Source organism: Engraulis encrasicolus, unplaced genomic scaffold (genome assembly GCF_034702125.1).
Source record: "Engraulis encrasicolus isolate BLACKSEA-1 unplaced genomic scaffold, IST_EnEncr_1.0 scaffold_69_np1212, whole genome shotgun sequence".
Taxonomy (NCBI): Eukaryota; Metazoa; Chordata; class Actinopteri; order Clupeiformes; family Engraulidae; genus Engraulis; species Engraulis encrasicolus.
Window position 1 is genome coordinate 49410 of NW_026946027.1, and position 18702 is coordinate 68111.

Genomic DNA, 18702 nt, shown 5'->3' on the forward strand with positions numbered 1-18702 from the left:
GACATTTCAAGGGTTTGTTTTTTTGCAAGTGAGGGCGGCGTCAGGAATTTCAAAAGTGATGTAGACTCGTCAGTGCCTTCATTTTTTAAAAGTCTGAATGTGCTTTTATTGTTTTGTTTTTGTACATTTGTATACAGTGAACAAAGTTTTATACAAAAGATTGATCTTATCCCTTCAGAAGCTGAATCTGTGAACTCAGGCATATTGGACACTGATTGAAGTTCTGAATCGATATGTGAAGTGGTGCTTCTTAGTTACGTTTTTTTTTTTTTAATAAGCTAGGACTATTTATTACCATATACCAGACTCTGCTAAGGGAAATTATTCCAAAGACTTAAAAGTGGGATACATAGCCTACAATGTGCAATATTTGAAGAAACGGATCCTAATGCATATCCTGAATTGGTTATAGTACATCACATATTGGTATCAAAATCTGTTGCGTCACCACTTTCATTTTCCTCTATACGAAAATGTCAAATGGAAATTTTGTAAACTGTGCAAAGTGTAGAAAGTATTCCTCCTAATTCTGTGACTTTAGGAAATGTATTTTGTGTTTTTTTGTAAGGCGACAACACATTGACACAGCTGGAAGTCAATAAATGACTTGAAAGAAATGGCATGCTTGTGATTCATATTTGCCGTTACTTATTAATGTGACATTTCTGTTCAACAGTAACCAGACATTAACAGTAGGCTCTTCTTGAGTTCTTCTTGAGCACTGCAGGATAGATTTGTCAACAGGGTGACTTTATCCTAGGCCTGGCCAAGGCTGCCCTTGCCTTAGCAGCTAATATAATAATAATAATAATAATATTATATTAATAATTTATCACTAATAATATTGGTAACACTTTATTTTAGGGATACATCTATTAGCACTAATACATACAATATTAATGCCTGTGTAAGTAACTTGTGAGACATGTACTAAGCAAAATAAGACAGTCTTTTTTGTTTTTTTTAATTATATATTTATTCAGATTTTTTGCAGAAAACAAAACAATACAGAAAGGGAAAAAGCAATATACACACACAGAACAAAACAAAACAAAAAACAACACAAACAGGGCTGGGTGAGTTGTAGTTGTACATCACAGATTTTGATATATTCACACAAAGAAAATAAAAGAGGTGAACGGTACACTCATTCTTGACTGCAGTCATTATCATCCTGGGTAAGGTGGTCTAGGATGGGCTGCCAGATCCTGTAAAATATTTTCAGTCTGTTTGACAAGTCATATCTGAGTCTCTCCAGATGTAGTACACCTGTCAGTTCTGACAGCCAATCCTTGAATGTTGGAGCAGCTTCTGATTTCCACAGTCTCAATATCAATCTTTTAGCAATAACCATGCCATACATGAGCGTGTTTTCAACAGAAAGGCTTTGGTCCAGTAGCAAGAGAGAGTAACCAAAAAGTGCAATACTAGGGTCAGGTTTAAATTCTGTATCATAGACATCAGAGAACCATTTGAAAATTTCACACCAAAAATTATGGAGCTTTGGGCAAGTCCAAAACAAATGAGAAAGAGAGCCTTCAGCTGACTTACATCGATCACATAAGGGAGAGATGGAGGGAAAAATTCTATGCAACTTGGTTTTTGAATAATGAAGCCTATGTATTACCTTAAATTGAATTAACTGATGTCTTGCATTAACGGAACATGCCTGGATCCTGCTGAGGCCCCCATCCCAAGTAATATCATCGATTTGTAGACCCAGCTCTGCCTCCCAGGACGCCTTGATAAACTGTGTGTCAACATTAAACTCTTCCAAAAATATTTTGACAAAAACTGAGACCAAGTGTTTAGAGTCAGGACGGCCCAGCAAGAGTGTGCAACACCTATGTTCTTCAGGAAGCTGCTCAAAGTTAGATATATTCTGACGGGCATAATTCCTAATTTGTAAATACCTAAAAAAATGTGTTGAAGGAATAGAAAACTTTTCTTGTAATTGGGAGAAACTAGCAAATTGCTTATCAATATATAGCTCTTTCAAAGTGGCAATGCCTTTTTTCTTCCAGTCATCAAAGACCCTGTCAGAAAGAGATGGAAGGAAGGCGTGATTAAGATGAACTGGAGTATATATGATGGTATTGGGCAGTTTGCAGTTCTTCCTGATTTGCTGCCAAATTTTCACACTGTTCAGCACCATTCTGTTGTGCAACTTTGTGTTTGCAGGGAGACCAGGAGCTGAAAAGAGGAGTGCTGGAAGAGAACCATTTGTAACACTACTTTTTTCAATTGCAACCCAAGCAGGGGTTTCTTCTGAGACTTCCACTGAATAACCATACTGCCAATAGACCAAGGCTCTCAGATTAGCTGCCCAATAATAATGCAGAAAGCAAGGAAGACCTAGCCCACCCTTCTCTCTGGATTTATGTAAATGAGTTTTTGATATTCTGTGGGATTTAAAATTCCAAATAAAAGGAATAATGATAGAATCTATAGTTTTAAAGAAGGCCTTTGTGAGAAAAACAGGAAGACTTTGAAAGAGATATAAGAATCGCGGCAGAGAGACCATTTTAATGGCATTTACACGACCTATCATGGAGATGGGGAGATTGCGCCACCTACCAATGTCTTCCTTCATCTTATCTAGCTTGGCAAGAAAATTTAATTTAAAGACCAATTTAGGGTCTTTTGGTAAAACAACCCCAAGATACTTGAATTTATCCGTGATTTTAAATGGTAAATTATGCAGAAAATTTGCATCCAGGTCCTCATTTAAGGGCATGAATTCACTTTTCTGCCAATTAATTGTATAGCCAGAAATCTCACCAAAGGACTTGATAAGTTCCAATAAAATAGGGACGGACTGCACAGGCTGGGACATAAAAATGGCCACATCATCTGCATAGAGTGAAAGATGATGATCAACATTCCCAAGGCGTATTGGTTTGAGAGCTGGGTGTTGCCTGATACTGATAGCCAGTGGTTCAATTGCTATTGCAAAGAGTAAGGGACTCAGAGGGCAGCCCTGTCTTGTCCCTCTATGTAGTGAGAAAGGAGTGGACCTATCTTGATTAGTCAGGATACAAGAAGAGGGGTGAGCGTACAGTATTTCAACCCATGAGATAAACTTGTTGCCAAATCCAAAAAGCTCTAGCACTTTCCACATGTATTTATATTCAATTTGGTCAAACGCACGTTGGGCATCGAGGCATAGTGCAGCTACTTCCTGGCCCTTCTCATATTTGTGATACAGTATGTTCATTAGCCTTCTAATATTAAAAAAAGAAAATCTGCCTGGGATAAATCCAGTCTGATCCGCATGAATGATAGTGGTGATGTAATTATTTAACCTATTTGCTAAGATTTTAGTAAAAATCTTCACATCTGTGTTTAGCAATGCAATGGGACGAAATGAAGTGAGATCCATCTCATCCCTCCCTTCTTTTAATAGCAATGAGATATTGGCCTCATATAGAGAATTTGGGAATTTCTGAGCTTCAAATGAATGATTTAACATTCTTAGCAAGAGGGGGGCAAACTGACCTGGATATTTCTTATACAAATCTATACCATACCCATCTGGACCTGCGCTCTTACCATTGGGAAATGACTTAATAGCAATTAAAACCTCCTGAATGGTAATGTCAGCATCTATTGCCTCTCTGTCTTCATTGCTCAATTTAGGAATGTCTAAACGTGCCATCCAGTCAGCGATGTTCCCCTTGGCTTTCGATTTGTAAAGTTCTCTGTAATATTCCTTAAAGGACTCATTTATGCACTTAGGGTCGGTTATTATCTCCCCAGTTTTTGATCTGATTTGATATATAGCCCTGTCGGCCTGCAAACTCCTCAGTTGTCTGGCAAGAAGTCTTTGGGGCTTGTCTCCTAATTCAAAATATTTTTGTTTCAGTTTCAGCAACTGGCCCTTAACTTGATCAGATAAAATGTTATTATATTCAAATTTAAGTTTAAGAATCTTTTGCAGTACAGAAGAATCAGAAGAGTCAGATTTATATGAGACTTCCAGTTTTGTTAAGTCACTTTCAATGTCTTTAAGTCGTTTTTGCTTTTCTCTTTTCCTTGCGGATTCAAAAGAAATTATATGGCCCCTGAGTACGACCTTAAAAGTCTCCCATAAAGTAGAATCTGTTACTTCTGCATTATCATTGGTGTCCATAAATTCTGAAATTTTAGAGAGAATGAACACCTCAAATGAAGGATCAGATAGAAGAGAAGGATGAAAGCGCCAACTGCTGTGCTGTTGTTTATGATTGAGATTAAGAACCAGTGAAACAGGAGCGTGGTCAGAAATGAGAATATTATGATATTTGGAGGAAAGCACATTCCCTATGAGGTTAGAGTCTAATAAAAAGTAATCAATTCTTGAAAATGATGCATGCCTCTGAGAGAAAAAAGAGTAGTCCCTGCCAGTGGGGTGTTGCAGCCTCCATATATCCACTAAGTTAGTGGAGTTAGCTAGACTCTGTAAAACCTTAGATGCAGCTGAGGAGGGCTGACTTGTCTGGGCCGACCTGTCCAAAAAATAATCGGGCACAGTGTTGAAGTCCCCGCCTACCAGAAGATGTGTATCAGCAACACTGGGAATCAAATTAAATAATTTAGAGAAAAAATCAGGGTCATCAAAATTTGGCCCATATATATTCAAAAGTGTAACATGAAACGAGTTTATATGACCAGTAACCAGGATATATCTGCCATTTGGGTCACACAAAGTGGAAATATGTCTGAATGGTATTGTTTTACGAATTAAAATGGCTACTCCCCTGGAATTACTAGAAAAAGTAGACTGAAATATCTGGTTAACCCAGCTGCACCTCAGCAACTTTGCTCCAGCGGGCCTAATGTGTGTTTCCTGCAGGAACACAATATCTGCAGCTAAAGATTTTAAATGTGAAAAAACTTTGGCACGTTTAAGGACATGACCCAAACCGCGGACATTCCAGCTGACAAATGTAATGCCGCCACCTCGCGGGGAAGTATTAGAGTGCATCAAAAATAAAATACAATTGTACACATGGCTCACCCAGCAAAACAAAAAGAATACAATACACAAAACATTTAAAACGGAACAAAATACCCCTCCACCCCCCTTCCCACTTTCCCAAACAAAGTGAGAATCTAATCCCTCCAAGCATATAGAGAGGCAGCCGGACCAGAAAGTTCTAAACTAAAGGTTCTGCGCTAAGTTCCTCTCCAACTAACAACAAAATCAAACATTTCGGTCATAAAAATGTCCAAACCCAAACAGTCGCTTAGGATCACATACCAAGCATTGATTAACTCCACTGGACGTTATGCAGACAGAGTGTTTGCGAGTGCCCTTGCTTCCTGAAGAGTCGCGCACACCGTTTCCTTCCCATCCACCGTCACCCGAAGCAGAGCTGGGTAGCGAAAACCAACCCTCGCGCCAGCATCCATGAGCCTCTCTTTAACGTCATCAAATGTTTGCCTTTTCTTTATCACCTCCGCTGGCAAGTCGTTGAAGATGTGAATCGCGTTGTCATCGTAGCTGAGTGGGAACTGTTGACGCGCCAGCTGCATAATCTTTTCTTTTGTTCGAAAGTGGTGAATCCGGGCAATCATCACTCGGGGTCGAGCGGCCTCTCTCTTACTCTCATCAGCGGGCAGGCTCCCGATGCGGTGGGCACGGTCCACTACGATTGGTTTAGGGAAATTGCTCGCCCCTAGCAGGTTAGGCAAAAACTCTGTCAAAAAATCACACGGTTGGCCTTTCTCCACCTTCTCGGGCAGACCAACTATTCTAATGTTCTGGCGTCTAGAGCGCGCTTCCAGATCTACGACTTTAATGCGGAGTTTCTCATTCTCTGCTTTCAGTTCAGTGCATGTCTGCTCGAGGCGAGTGAGCCGGGCGTCCAGGCTGGAAGTAGCATCTTCCACTTCTGTCACACGATTCCCAAGGCTCTGCAGGGACATCTCTAAAACGTCAAAGCGATCAGTCATTTTTTTGCTCATATTTGCAATGGCCACGAGGATATTTGATGGGTCTGAAGAATCAGCCGAGTCTAGAGATGCCTCGTGCTCAGCTAGCTCCAAGCTAGCTCCTGCGAGCTCAGAGCCCTTTCCTGGCTGTCCTCCACGTTCTGGCCTTGTTGTCGCGTTGGGTTTATGTGTTTTCCCCATCCTCAATTCTTGAATTAGTGGTAGCAATCAAAAAATATCGAGAAAACGGACAGTTTTTTAGTATAGACCAAATTATTTCAGATGTTGGAGAGGAGCTCCTAAGAAACACGTCTATTCCATTCGGTGCTCACTAGCGCCCCAAAATAAGACAGTTGTTAAGCATGTATTCACAAATGTCTTGTTCATGCCCAATTAGGGATTTACTACTAATATAACCTTAGTAAGGACCAGTAAGCCTATTTTTCTATTTATTAGTAGTAAGTGGCAGAATACAATGTGTATAAGCTCCCGACACACTGTGTGAACAAACCCTGAACAGTGTGAAAACAGATGCGGAATAAGGGTCCCTATTCTAAAGTGATGCATTGGTCAGCCCAGATGGCTCAGGGCCCCCGCACTACCAAAGTCCCCCTCGTTACCTAGGGCCCCCACACCACCCAGGCCCGCACTACCGAGCCCCCCGGATCTACAAAGTGTAAGGGTATATTAAATAATTAATACGCAATCAGCTGAATCATCTACTTTTCTTTTTTTCATATCGATGTAAAGAAGGTAACAGGAGCCTATATATAGCAAGGATTGAACGTACACTTGTCAATGGCGGTGGGTTGGTGAGATGTAATTTTTTTCATGTACCACTGAGTTTTAATTGTAAAAAACCCCAAAATAAATGCAGAACATTAGAATAATAGTTTTGAATCAAAGCTAATCTATTCTTTTGTGATAATTAAGTTAATGTTTGAGAACATTAGCTTCAAGAAGTGCAGTGCATGATGGGTACGCAATCCAAGCCAACAGACAACCTACCCAGCTCTGAGCCCACGTCCTTAGCTCCTCCCCTCACTCGTGAAATTTAGATGCTATCCAAACAATTTGCCATGTACGTAACAACAGAAATATGATCATTGCTGCATTGGCCATGCATTGCATTTCTGACTAAGGGCGTACCCATCATGCACTGCACTTCTTGGAGCTAAGTTTCTCAAACATTAACTTATTTATCACAAAGGAATAGCTTAGTTTGCTTCCAAACTATTACTCATCGTTATATTCTGCATTTATTGTAGGGTTTTTACAATTAAAACTAATTGGTGTATGAAAAAATGACATCTCACCACCCACCGTCATTGAGAAGTTTACGTCCAATCCTTGCTATATAATGCTTCCAATCACTCTTCATTACATTGAGTAGAAAAAGTGAGATCTACATATCTAATGAGACTCATGCAGATTTAGAAATGTTCTTACACTTTGCTTCCCGGGGGCGGGATGAGGGGTAGAGTCGGCCCTAGGTAGTGGGGGGCCCTAGGTAGTGCGGGGGCCCTAAGCCATCTGGGTTGAGCAATGCATCACTTTAGAATAGGGACCCTTATTCCACATCTGTTTTCACACTGTTCAGGGTTTGTTCACACAGTGTACCAGGAGCTTATACACATTGTATTCTGGCCCTTACTGCTTACTCATAAATAGAAATCTAGGTCTACTAGGTCCTTACTAAGGTTATATTGGTAATAAATCCCTTATTGTGCATGAACAAGACATTTGTGAATAAATGCTTAACAACTGTCTTATTTTGCTGAGTACATGCCTTACAAGTTACTTATACAGGCATTAATATTGTATGTATTAGTGCTAATAGATGTGTCCCTAAAATAAAGTGTTACCAAAACATTATTATCACTATTAACAGCTTTAAGAGACACACACATTTATCATGTGAAGTTAGACACTGTCTACTAGTACTCAATGCATTCAAAGGTATAAGTAGCATCTGGTTTCATAGACATAACACACTTTGTATGGAAACTGATAAACGTTTATACTGTATATGCTTTACCTATTGTAATGTATGGAGGGGGGACCCTTCCAGATCTTTTTTTCCTCTGCCCAGTCAGGGCCTGCCTTAGCTCCTAAACTATGGAATGCTGTGAAAGGCATTCCTGGGCTTGTTCACTTTATTGATACTCTCAAGAGGCTCTTGACTGACCAACCTGTTCAAACAAGCTGACTTGTAACCTTGTAACCTGTAATGTAAACATAAGGTATCCACATTCATAGGCATTCATCACCCATGTTTCTCAAACTGGCATGGTAAAAAATGGGTCTGTGATGAATGTCATGTCTTATTCCTCTGTTTGGGGGACCCTGTGTTCCTCTAAAAACATCACTGAACGTACCAAAAGCCACCAATAACAATGCCAATTTCTTTGCTGCGGGCTCTGTTGCTAACTTTCCTCTTAGTAGTGTCTACCAAGAGTTATCTAAAACCAGTGGTGTAAAATTCTTTTCAGTTCAGGGGCCACATACATACAATTTGACCTCAAGTGGGCCGGACCAGTAATGCAATTGCGAAATATCACAAATTTCGGCTTAATGTTGGTATCGCATTGCTTGTCAAATCAGGAACATTGACTGTGAATGGCGACCAAAACCCATTTGTTCTAAAGTAGTAAAAACATCTTTTTTCTCTACACAAGCCTGTGTCTGGTTGAATCATCTGGCAGGTCGCATCCGGGCTCCGGGCCTAATGTTTGACACCCCTGATTTAAACACTGTCATTATAATTCTTTCAGAAATGTATTGCCTAATATGATGTCCAAAGTAGATATTATCAGTAGTGTGTCCTTGTTGTCTTGCTTAGTAAATTTGTGGCAGCTCAGTGCAGTCATGGGTAAGCGGTTAGGGCGTCAGACTTGTAGCCCAAAGGATGCCGGTTCAACTCCCAACCCCTCAGGTAGGTGGGGGGAGTAATTAACCAGTGCTCCCCCCATCCTCCTCTGTGACTGAGGTACCCTGAGCATGGTACCGTCCCACCGCACTGCTCCCTTGGGGCGCCATTGGGGGCTGCCCCCTTGCATGTGTGAGGCATAAATGCAATTTTGTTATGTGCAGTGTGCACTTGTGTGCTGTGGAGTGCTGTGTCAAAATGACAATGGGAGTTGGAGTTTCCCAATTGGACTTTCAGTTTCACACAGTAAGTTACTATATGGCATATGGCATGAAGTCACATTCACAATGTCTTCACAATGCTGCCACCTAAAGGACAAAATGACACATCATCATATTACCCTCATTGAAACAGCAATGCATCAACCAGACCACTCTTTCCTTTCTCCTTTTCCTTCACTTTTTCCTACAAAATGGCAGCTCTAGACTGATCATGGATATCCGTGAGTTCCAGGGAGTGGCTTCCACAGCAGGGTGTAGTATACCCTATATCCTAAAATAGGTCATATTTCACAGATTAATGTAATATCAGTGAACTTTAACGAATTAATCATAAATAAGCCAAATGCTACAGTATTTGTTGGTAATTACCCAGAAATGTAGTTTGTTTCTCCATGTTTGGCTAGTTATGTAGTGGTTCTGTGTCTTGAGATGAGAAAATGTGCGTTAACATTGAGATTTAAAAAATGTATATGGTTTATGTGTGTCATTTGACAATAGAAGAAAGTCCACTGTGAAAAGTGAAAAATCCTCTCAGTGTAAGTTTTGGGAAGGTCATGGTAGTGAAGTGTTTGCCTCTTCTGGTGCACATCAGGTGATCAGGAATCAACTCTCCTCACTCTTGATTGGACTTTTGGTGCCTTTTGAATGTCTCTGTTCTCAGCTCTGGCAGCTCGCTTCTTTGCAAACCACTAGCCTACATCCCCAGCTACACCTTGTCGTATAACATGGCATAGGCTACTCTTTGTCACGTTGCCAGCTCTGTTCATGGGGGACTTGTTTGCTCCCCTAATCTTAAATTGGGTGAGCATTCCCTATGCCATGCATTTTTTTATTTTTTATTTTTTTGCATAAGGTAAAGGTTTTACCCAGATCACTTAAATATTAAGCTTACATTGTATTAGAGTACATTGTTGAAGACATTCAAGGATTTAAAGCAGACAGCTTCACGGAAACTGAGGACAGTTGTCGTTGTTAACAAAAGGCCTTGCTTCACTATATTCGTACACACCATGTGACCAGAGAAAGTGGGTTGCATTTTCTTTTATCATAATTTCTAGAAAGGAATCTCTAGTGTGTGGTGTGGTGAAGAGTGAAGGCATTAGGCTGCTCTTCTTTACACACCAACAACCAAGTAAACGTGGGGGAAACACAATTCAGCTGAATTTGCTGAAGGCTTATTTTCTGCTTATCTACCATCTCCAATGGTGTTGTTAGTGATGGTGTTTATCAGGTAAATATTTCCTACTTATATGGACATGTTTTCTGAATTGGACTCTTAATTCTACCATAGCAGTAATTTTACTGTAAGAGACAATACATTATGTGCATCCAATAAAGGCAATCTATGTGCAATAGCTGCTTAATGAATAAATCCATCCCTTCACTTATTTACAATCTCCACATCAAGCATCCTGTCAAATGGGGATGCTTGGCTTCCTGAAGATCTAATAGAAATGGTAAAGGGCATCGCTCTGCAAATGAGGGAGTCACACAAGCACATATACTTTGCAAGAAGAGATAGTGTGTCTTTATTTGAACATCACTATTACACATAGAACAGCTCACACATGGTGTTCTATGCCAGCCTGCTACTTCAGGCCAGTGATCTTTGAGATCCAAGCTCTGTACTCAGGGTGACAGATGTCCATGTAGTCTTCAGTGTCACTGCAGAGGCGAACAGTCGGCCCTGCTATAAGAACCCCATGCAGCTTCCCTTTATACATCAGGCTGCTACCGGAATCCCCCTGCAGAACAAGAATACATAATGCATTGCAGAAGGCCCATTGAGTTAATGGTTACTTTCAATACACATTGAATTGAAAACATGGTTAAATGTGAAATTACAGCATTACGCTGAAAAACTACTTACATGACAAGTACCACATTTTTTGTTTTTGTCCAAACCACAGAGTAGATGATATTTACTGTAATGTGGATCACCATGACAGTGTAAAATCGCTGCGCATGTCTTTACATCAAGTTGTCCACACTGAAGTTTGTCAGCATTACGGACATCTGTGAACAAATAGATGGCTTTGTTTATGAACAGTATGGTTTATATAGGCCTTCAATCCAGAGGTAATCTAGAGCAGTGCTTCACAATCTTTTTGACATGAGCACTTCATCTCCATCTGTGCCCATTATTTATTATTATTATTCATTATTTATATAGGCCTAGCAGATTTTAATGAAATGTAAAACCTACACCTGTGTACATGCATAGTAAAGTTCTGGGAATGATTGCTAGGTTACTTTTTTTCTTGTATTAGACCTACGTTGCCACTATTCTTTGCCATTTGATTTTTTTTTTTCCTGCATTTTTTTCTTTTAAATTCCAAATCTTCTCCCGTACCCCTTGCATGGTATGCGTACCCTAGTTTGGGAAACGATGATCCAGAGTAATTCCTCATAGTAACCACATGTGGGTCTGTTACAACACACTCCACGATTTAAAAACAAACTCACAAATCAACTCACTTTTTATCACCTTTGTTGTGGGATGCACATCTGCAGTCATCCAGCCAACAATGTCAACCCTCCGACCTATGCTTGGGGCACTGCACGTGGTACCAGGTAATTGTACAGTGACGGCTCCGCCAGTGTTTGAGTTGTCAATCTTGATGAGCATAATATCATGCTCGACTTGTGCTTTTGTGTATTTGAACTTGTGTCTTGCTTCGACATCCTTTTTGATGGCTTTTGTTTTGTCAGGGTGCTTTCCAATGAGGACCTGCAGGTCTCTGTTAGAAAAAAGTGAAAAGTGTGGCATGAACAAACAGGTGCACTACATATAAATAAACATGTAACAAAGTGACATTTCTGTGAGAGACTAAAATGAAAATGAAGGAGGACGTATATACGTATATTATTATACTACATTGACACCAGATGCATTTATGATGACAACTCGTGAATGAAAATTCACAATATTTTATATTTATAACACCTTTTTCTCTACAATTGAAAATAAATGTACGGTTCAGGATAATTGTGCCATCAGTGTTTTTCTCACACCAACCATGGGCACTGGCAGACGTGCACCACAGCACACAAGTGTTCAATGCACATCGACTGCACACAACGGAATTGCATCTCTGAGGAACCTTTAGAAAATATGAGGGTTAATTCTTTTAAGTACCTATAGGTTCATCAAAGACAAGGCAACTGAGAGCTCTTCAAAGAACCCATGCCAGTCCTGTCCCGCCAAGTGTCTTTCCCAGTGTAGCAAAGTCCAAAAGCCAAATTTTGGTTCAACCCCCCCCTCTCTAAACCGCCTCATGAATCATGGTCACCCCGTGGCGGTGGCACTAGTGCAAGAAAATAATTTTGAGTCCCTTGCACCCTCCCATCCAGCATACAAATATCACATATTTACACTTCTTTCATTTGAATCAGTGCCAGACAGGTCATTAGGTGGGAGGGATGCACAAACGTAACACACAGGATGTTCACCCACCTTAAGCCCTCCCTATCATTCCAGGATTGAGAAGCCAACTCGCTTTTGCAACATCCCGCCTCGACCACCGTAACTCTATTTTGGCTGTAACTATTTTGGCCTCCCCCAGTCCTAGATAGCAAATTTATAGCTGGTGCTGAATGTTTTTAAGTCTTCTGTATTCAACCGTATCACACCGCATTCTCGATTAAAAGGTGCCAAACATAAACAAAAACTGTAAAATAGAAAAAAAAATGTCTGCACACTTAAGTTCTGAGCCCTGAGGAAGGTCAGTAGATTGAACGCTTGGCTTATTAAAAAGAACACAAAGATGATTTAAGTGTGCAGACATTTTTCTTTCTAGATTTTTCTTTACATGGCCTCGCCCCCTCCTATACATGTAGGTATTTCTGATATTTTACCATGTGTTGGTCAATGCTGTCAGTGTTGCAACTGTACACTGCGCCTAGATGTATTTGATTATTGTCTAAAATGTGATACCAATGTGCTTTATTGATTTTATTTATTTATCTATTTTTCTTTTTCTTCTAGCCAGACACTGTACAGCACTTTGTTCAGTTTTACACAGGTTTTGAATGTGCTTTATAAATAAAACATACTTAATAATCTCAAATGTCCCGTCTTTAAACCTTCTTTTTTCACAATGTTCGGCCGTGATGATCCACTGGGAGCTGAGCAGAGAACCCCCACAGTGTCCCTTGTCGTCCCCAGGGGTCGTCAGAACCACGTGGTGTTGGCCTTGGTCAGGTGCGCAGTCCTTGCCTAGTACTCTCTTCTGGTAGTGGCACATGGCACAACCTGTAAGCATATTGAAACACACTCCCATCTTATTTTTTTCTTGAGTTAGTGGTACTCAACCTTAACATGTGGACATTGAAATACAGCCCCATCTTATTTCAGACCTAAGATACAGTGGAAGGCAAATACCCCTACTTATGCTATTGACAGGGAAACCCATCTTACTGCACAAACACATCAAAGGTGACTAGAGCGAAAATAGCATTGGAAGAAACTTGACTTTGAATGGAGGAGCTGACGACAAGAGGGTGACAAGAGGCGATTTGATTCATTATGGTATTGCGCTATGATGTGGTTCAACGACATCCACTGCTGTTAATTGGAATGACAGAATGCTTGAATTCTGCTGTTAATGGTCATACTCTGACACTGTTATTGCTTGTGTCGCTCTTGCTGAAAACCATCCAACGACTCTTTGTAGCTTTGTCTCTTCTGGGGTATTAGTGAGGTTACCCAGGTGACAAATATAGTTAAAGTGTACTTTTGATGACTATTTAGTACAAAGTGAACTCTTTTTGGTGATTTAAAGTGCGCTGCATTGCACTATTAGTGCGCTGGAGTCCTAGGCTTCTGAAACAGTAGGCCTACTTCCGCACACTTTGCAGCACTGAGGATGCTAAATAGGCACCGCTTTTGGACAGCTTCAAGTGCACTACAACCATACTTTTGAAATACTTTTTCAAACTTGCACAAGTGAGGAGGAGATTTTTAAAATTTAAAGTGGTACACAAAAACATGACCATGTTCCCACCGTCATGACGATGGTCGTGTATATGTCCTGGTATACATAGTATGTGTTCACTATATTTAAAATTACAATGTTGTGAGGAGGGACAAGGCACTGGCAGCCAACCATAGGAGTTAATTTTTTGACAGCGGTTTCCAACAATCAGAGGTTGAGTTGTGCACAGCTAGTGTCACGCAGTCAGGAGAAAACAAAAAATTAGAACCCATGTATAAGGTCACACTTCTTAGTGTCTTATGTTGAGATGTGAAAAAGAAGCAGGAGACCAAACAAAGGATGGTGGTTGAAGGTAAGTGACTAAGCTTTGGAAGGTGGTAGCCTACAAGGCTGAGTATAAGTGATATGTGTATCTGAAATCTCTGTAGCACCGTAATACCTGAAAATATCAGTTGTACTATGCATGCATAACACTAAGTGACCTGTGGCTGTGTTCACTGTACAAGTACTGAGGAAACAGTGTGGACTATAGTATTACATTCATGTTATTTTATTGATTTGTACTTGGGATTATACTGTAAAAGCACTTCAAGTATAGGCCTACCTGTTAGTATATTTACAATACTTAATATGATATAGGCTAGGCCTACTTTTTACAGACTTACAATGTTACAGTGTAGTCCAAAGAAGAATGATGTTAATATAGCCTACTTTTATTGAACTTCAACTAACAATAAAGGGTCACTCCACGTCAATTCAACCAGAACCTGCGCGCTTAGGTCTCAGAAAAATCTGAAAAAAGAGGAAAAAATCAAGAGCCTATGTTGGGCACAAATATGTCTTCTGAAGGCCTAAACAGAGCACAGCCAAGAACTCCAATAAAATTTTGATCAACTTTGAGGGACTGCTATGACCATGCAGGATCATCCAGACTAAAACTGATAGTTTTGTAACAAATTATTCCTATCTATGTACCAGCATGCAAAACTTTGACAAAAAAGTGTGAACAAAATGGGCACCTCTCTCTCGCAGTAAAAATGGCTGTAACGTGGAAAGTATAAGTCTTACATTCAAATAAATGTACAGTGTTTCCCTTAGGTACCAAGTGAACATTTCGTGATTTTTTTTCCTGATTTTTTGCGCGCGGGCTCCTGTTGAATTGACGTAGAATGACCCTAAAATGTCATAGAACTGTACTCCAACACACTCTTTTTGCCATATGAATGCAAGACAACCATGTATAATTTCAAAAGTAGGCTTGTAATGCGCTTAAAGCTGTCCAAAAGCGGTGCCAATTTAGCATAGTTGGCATACTCAGTGTGCTGCAAGTGTGCTGAAGTAATGTAGTAGGGCTCCAGCTTAATAGTGCAATGAAGCACACTTTAAATTGCAGAAAATAGTACACGTTGTACCAAGTATAGTCATCAAAAGTACACTTAACGTATACTGTATGGGTTTTTCACCTGGATGATTACACGTATGGACAGAACAGTATCACACATGCTTTGGAGATGTGTCTGTCTGATATCGTCAGATAGCACATAGGCCAGTCAAACTAGCTAAAAAAGGACAGAATATGGGATAAATTGCATTAAAAACCTACCAAATTATATTTAGTGGAACATACTTTTTTTCAACGTCAAAGTTGGAGACTTCTCATTCATTTTTACATATGAGATATTAGTTGAGTAGGGTAAAATTTTAAGCTATGACACTGGTTTGAAACTTTCACAGTTGGTAACCCACATATTTTTTGCATTGTATTGCACAAGTTTTCTGAAATGATGAATAAATATGTAAATGAGGTCATATATAGACCCTACTAAAATATATGATGACATCTGTGGTAAAAGACCAAACATAAAGTAAATTGCAATAGTAATGGTTCATACATTATGTTGATCCTTAAACCCCTCTGCAATATTAAAAATACCCTCAGCAATTTAGAGGAACATAGGCTACTTTAAGGTCAAAAGTAGTAGAATTTATCCACAAATCTGCTACTTCTGACCTTTAAAAAAGTAGGCCTATGTTCCACTAGTGACGAGGATAGATTTTTCATATGTGATGGGGATAAAGTATCAGTAAAAAGTGTGAATCATTACTTTTGCAATGTGTTTTATGTTTTGCCCATTGTTGAATATTTACCACATATTTAAGTAGATGTGATCAAAGTGATCTCAGTTTAAACGTTCACCCCATAGGCCTATCTCCTGTACTGTCTCCCTATGGAAAAATGAATGGGAAATCTCCAAAAAGTATGTTCCACTAAATATAAAATGTTTTTTACATGTCCATTTAGATATAGGGATTACAAAAAACTTGATGATTACTATTGCAATTTGTCCCATGTCAAACGGTAGATTGTCTGGACTAAAATATTACTGCAACATCTAACCCTAGAAAAAGGCACAAATAATGACAGTGGATGAAACTCACCTGCCAGCATCAGGACCAAGATGGTAACGATGTTCACACGACCCATAATGACCTTCACTCAGCAACCGAATGACTGTTTCCCGTAGTAGTGTGTCGATCAAAAGAGTTGTGGGTAGCTTGGAGCTCTTTTCTTGCTTGAAGATGTTTCGTCTGCTCTGGAGTCAGACTACTTCACCTGTAACTCTGATGTGTGAATCAGGGGTATTTATGTCTGGAGAGTGGACCCGTTAGGCCAACCCCTTTCCCCGCGATGACAATGGCCATGTTTCAACTAAGAGGTCCAGTTGCCTACAACGTAACTCTTTTGACTAAGATGACTGATTGCTTTGTGTCAGTTCTTAACATTTGCATTATCTCCTTATTGGGCACTCACTGTTGGATTGGACACAAAGGATATTTCAACTGGCTAATAGTTGATCGATGTATTGAAAAAAAGTTAAATGATAAAGTAGTGCAGATGGGCCTGCCAGCAGGCTTGTTCATTCTTTGCTGAAAAGACTCAACTACATCATAACAGGATTGCTATGACATTCCTGAGAGCCTTTAGTAAAGTTTTGACAAACTGTAGGCTAGAGCAAAGGGGTTGAAGACACCACTGTTTTAACATATGATGAGGCTAACTTAACTGTGCCAATCAGCCTTCCTATTGAAAATGACAAAGCACATGAAACAGGGTTTAGTTGCAGATGTTGTTGGTAGAATATCTTATCATAGAAAGACTTCATTGTGCAAATGAAAGAGCGTATAGAGACTTTAGACAGTGAAATACAGTTCCATCTTATTCCCCTCTGGGGCATAGGGCATTGGAGCATAGCATGTCCCGTTCATGTGCACATTGAAACCATATTATCAGTAATCTCACAGCATGTTTGCACAAAAGTAAGCCAAAGTGTTAAGAGTTAGATAGACATTGTGCCTACTGTAGGTGTTTGCATGTAGCATGTATTATTAGGATATATAGTGGTCTTCATTCAGCAACTGAATGGCTGTTTCTCATGACAGCGTGTCATGTTTTTATATTTGCATGATGCCAGGCACTGTGGCGCACAACTCTATGGGCAAATGGCATACTGGCAATGGCCTACCACATGGGCAACATTACCCAGGCACACCCAGGTTTGACCCAGCCTGGGCCGTTTCCCAACCCCACCTTGTCTCTCTCTCAGAAATGTGTCCTCTCTCTACTGTTCCGTCTAATAAAAGCAAATAAGGGCAGAAAATAAATAAATAGGCTAAATAAATAATAAAGATCAGCAGGATGTACAGTACTTGGCACTCAACATTAGGTTTGACACAATTCTGACTATTGAACTGGCTAATATTTGACTTAAAGGCCAACTTCCGATAAAACACAGTTTTACTCACTCCTTTGAAGATCGGACGGTATCCCCAAGTTAAACTCACTTGCTACTCTCTCATAGCGGTGCGTCACCTCACCTGGCTGTGTTTCCCGGTGTTTCCCAATTGACATAAATAATGCAGAGAAACGAGCAAATCACGAAAGCCTTTCTGTGTTGCGTCACGTCGAAAGAAGGCGTTGCCCACAAAGGTTTATGTCGACCCATTTTTCTAAAAACATGTTGAGTAATTTTTTTCTGCTTGTTTTCAAAACAAGCAACGTCTGGTGGCCCGAAACCTAGCTTAGCTTAGCTATCAGCTGGTTGCTACTCTCAGGTACACACACAGCACAAAGCCTCATACATACAGCAAGCCCACTCTGGTTGCTCCGTGCCTGCAGCTCACCTAGGGGTCGCTGTTGAAAGAGCACAGCCCTGAATGAGGCCTGCACGCCTCCTTTGGCACCCCTATAGTGCAGTACCACCACAGATTCTGTAAGAGACCAGATACGCCACTGGTTGATTTCACAGTGTATTTCCGGTTTCGGAAACGAGGCAGGTTTGTATTAGTTCTATGGCCAGTGTTTCCCATACATTGAGGAAACTATGGCGGCCCGCCATAGTTTAAATTAAACTTTTTTTTTTAACGATTTCCGTTTTTGTTAAAAACGATTTGAATTACGATTTCCTTTGCATTTTCCTCCTGGAGTAAATCCATCCTATAGAGAAAACTACAAGTGCTTGAAAGACAGAGGGATCAAAAGCCTATAGTCAAGTTGTTGTAGTTAACTTGGGTTTGGGAGCAATTAAAAAAACATTTAGAGAAGGGACAGTTGGGATGAGTTTACTAACACTCCCCAGGCTTTGCTTTACAGTTGTAATGAGTTAGGTGACAGGCCTTCATTGACACGGCAGAGGAGACA

General features: G+C 40.1%; 1 protein-coding gene across 1 annotated transcript; it reads right to left on the reverse strand.

Moving 5' to 3' along the window:
- Positions 1-10655: 10655 nt before the first annotated feature.
- Positions 10656-16790, reverse strand: LOC134444736 (alpha-fibrinogenase albofibrase-like). The gene is made up of 4 exons (XM_063193956.1): positions 16443-16790; positions 13123-13321; positions 11555-11807; positions 10656-10811 (listed from the first exon to the last, which is right to left on the reverse strand). Exons 1-4 carry the CDS (start codon positions 16486-16488, stop codon positions 10656-10658), a joined length of 654 nt encoding a protein of 217 aa, XP_063050026.1. The 5' UTR covers positions 16489-16790.
- Positions 16791-18702: the final 1912 nt, after the last annotated feature.

Coding starts and splice junctions, on each gene's coding strand:
- LOC134444736 (XM_063193956.1), bottom strand. CDS start 16,488: ATGGGTCGTGTGAACATCGTTACCATCTTGGTCCTGATGCTGGCAG. Junction 13,322..16,442: donor CTTGGTCCTGATGCTGGCAG/GTGAGTTTCATC, acceptor ATATGCTTACAG/GTTGTGCCATGTGCCACTAC. Junction 10,812..11,554: donor ATGTGCATCCCACAACAAAG/GTGATAAAAAGT, acceptor CTTGTTCTGCAG/GGGGATTCCGGTAGCAGCCT.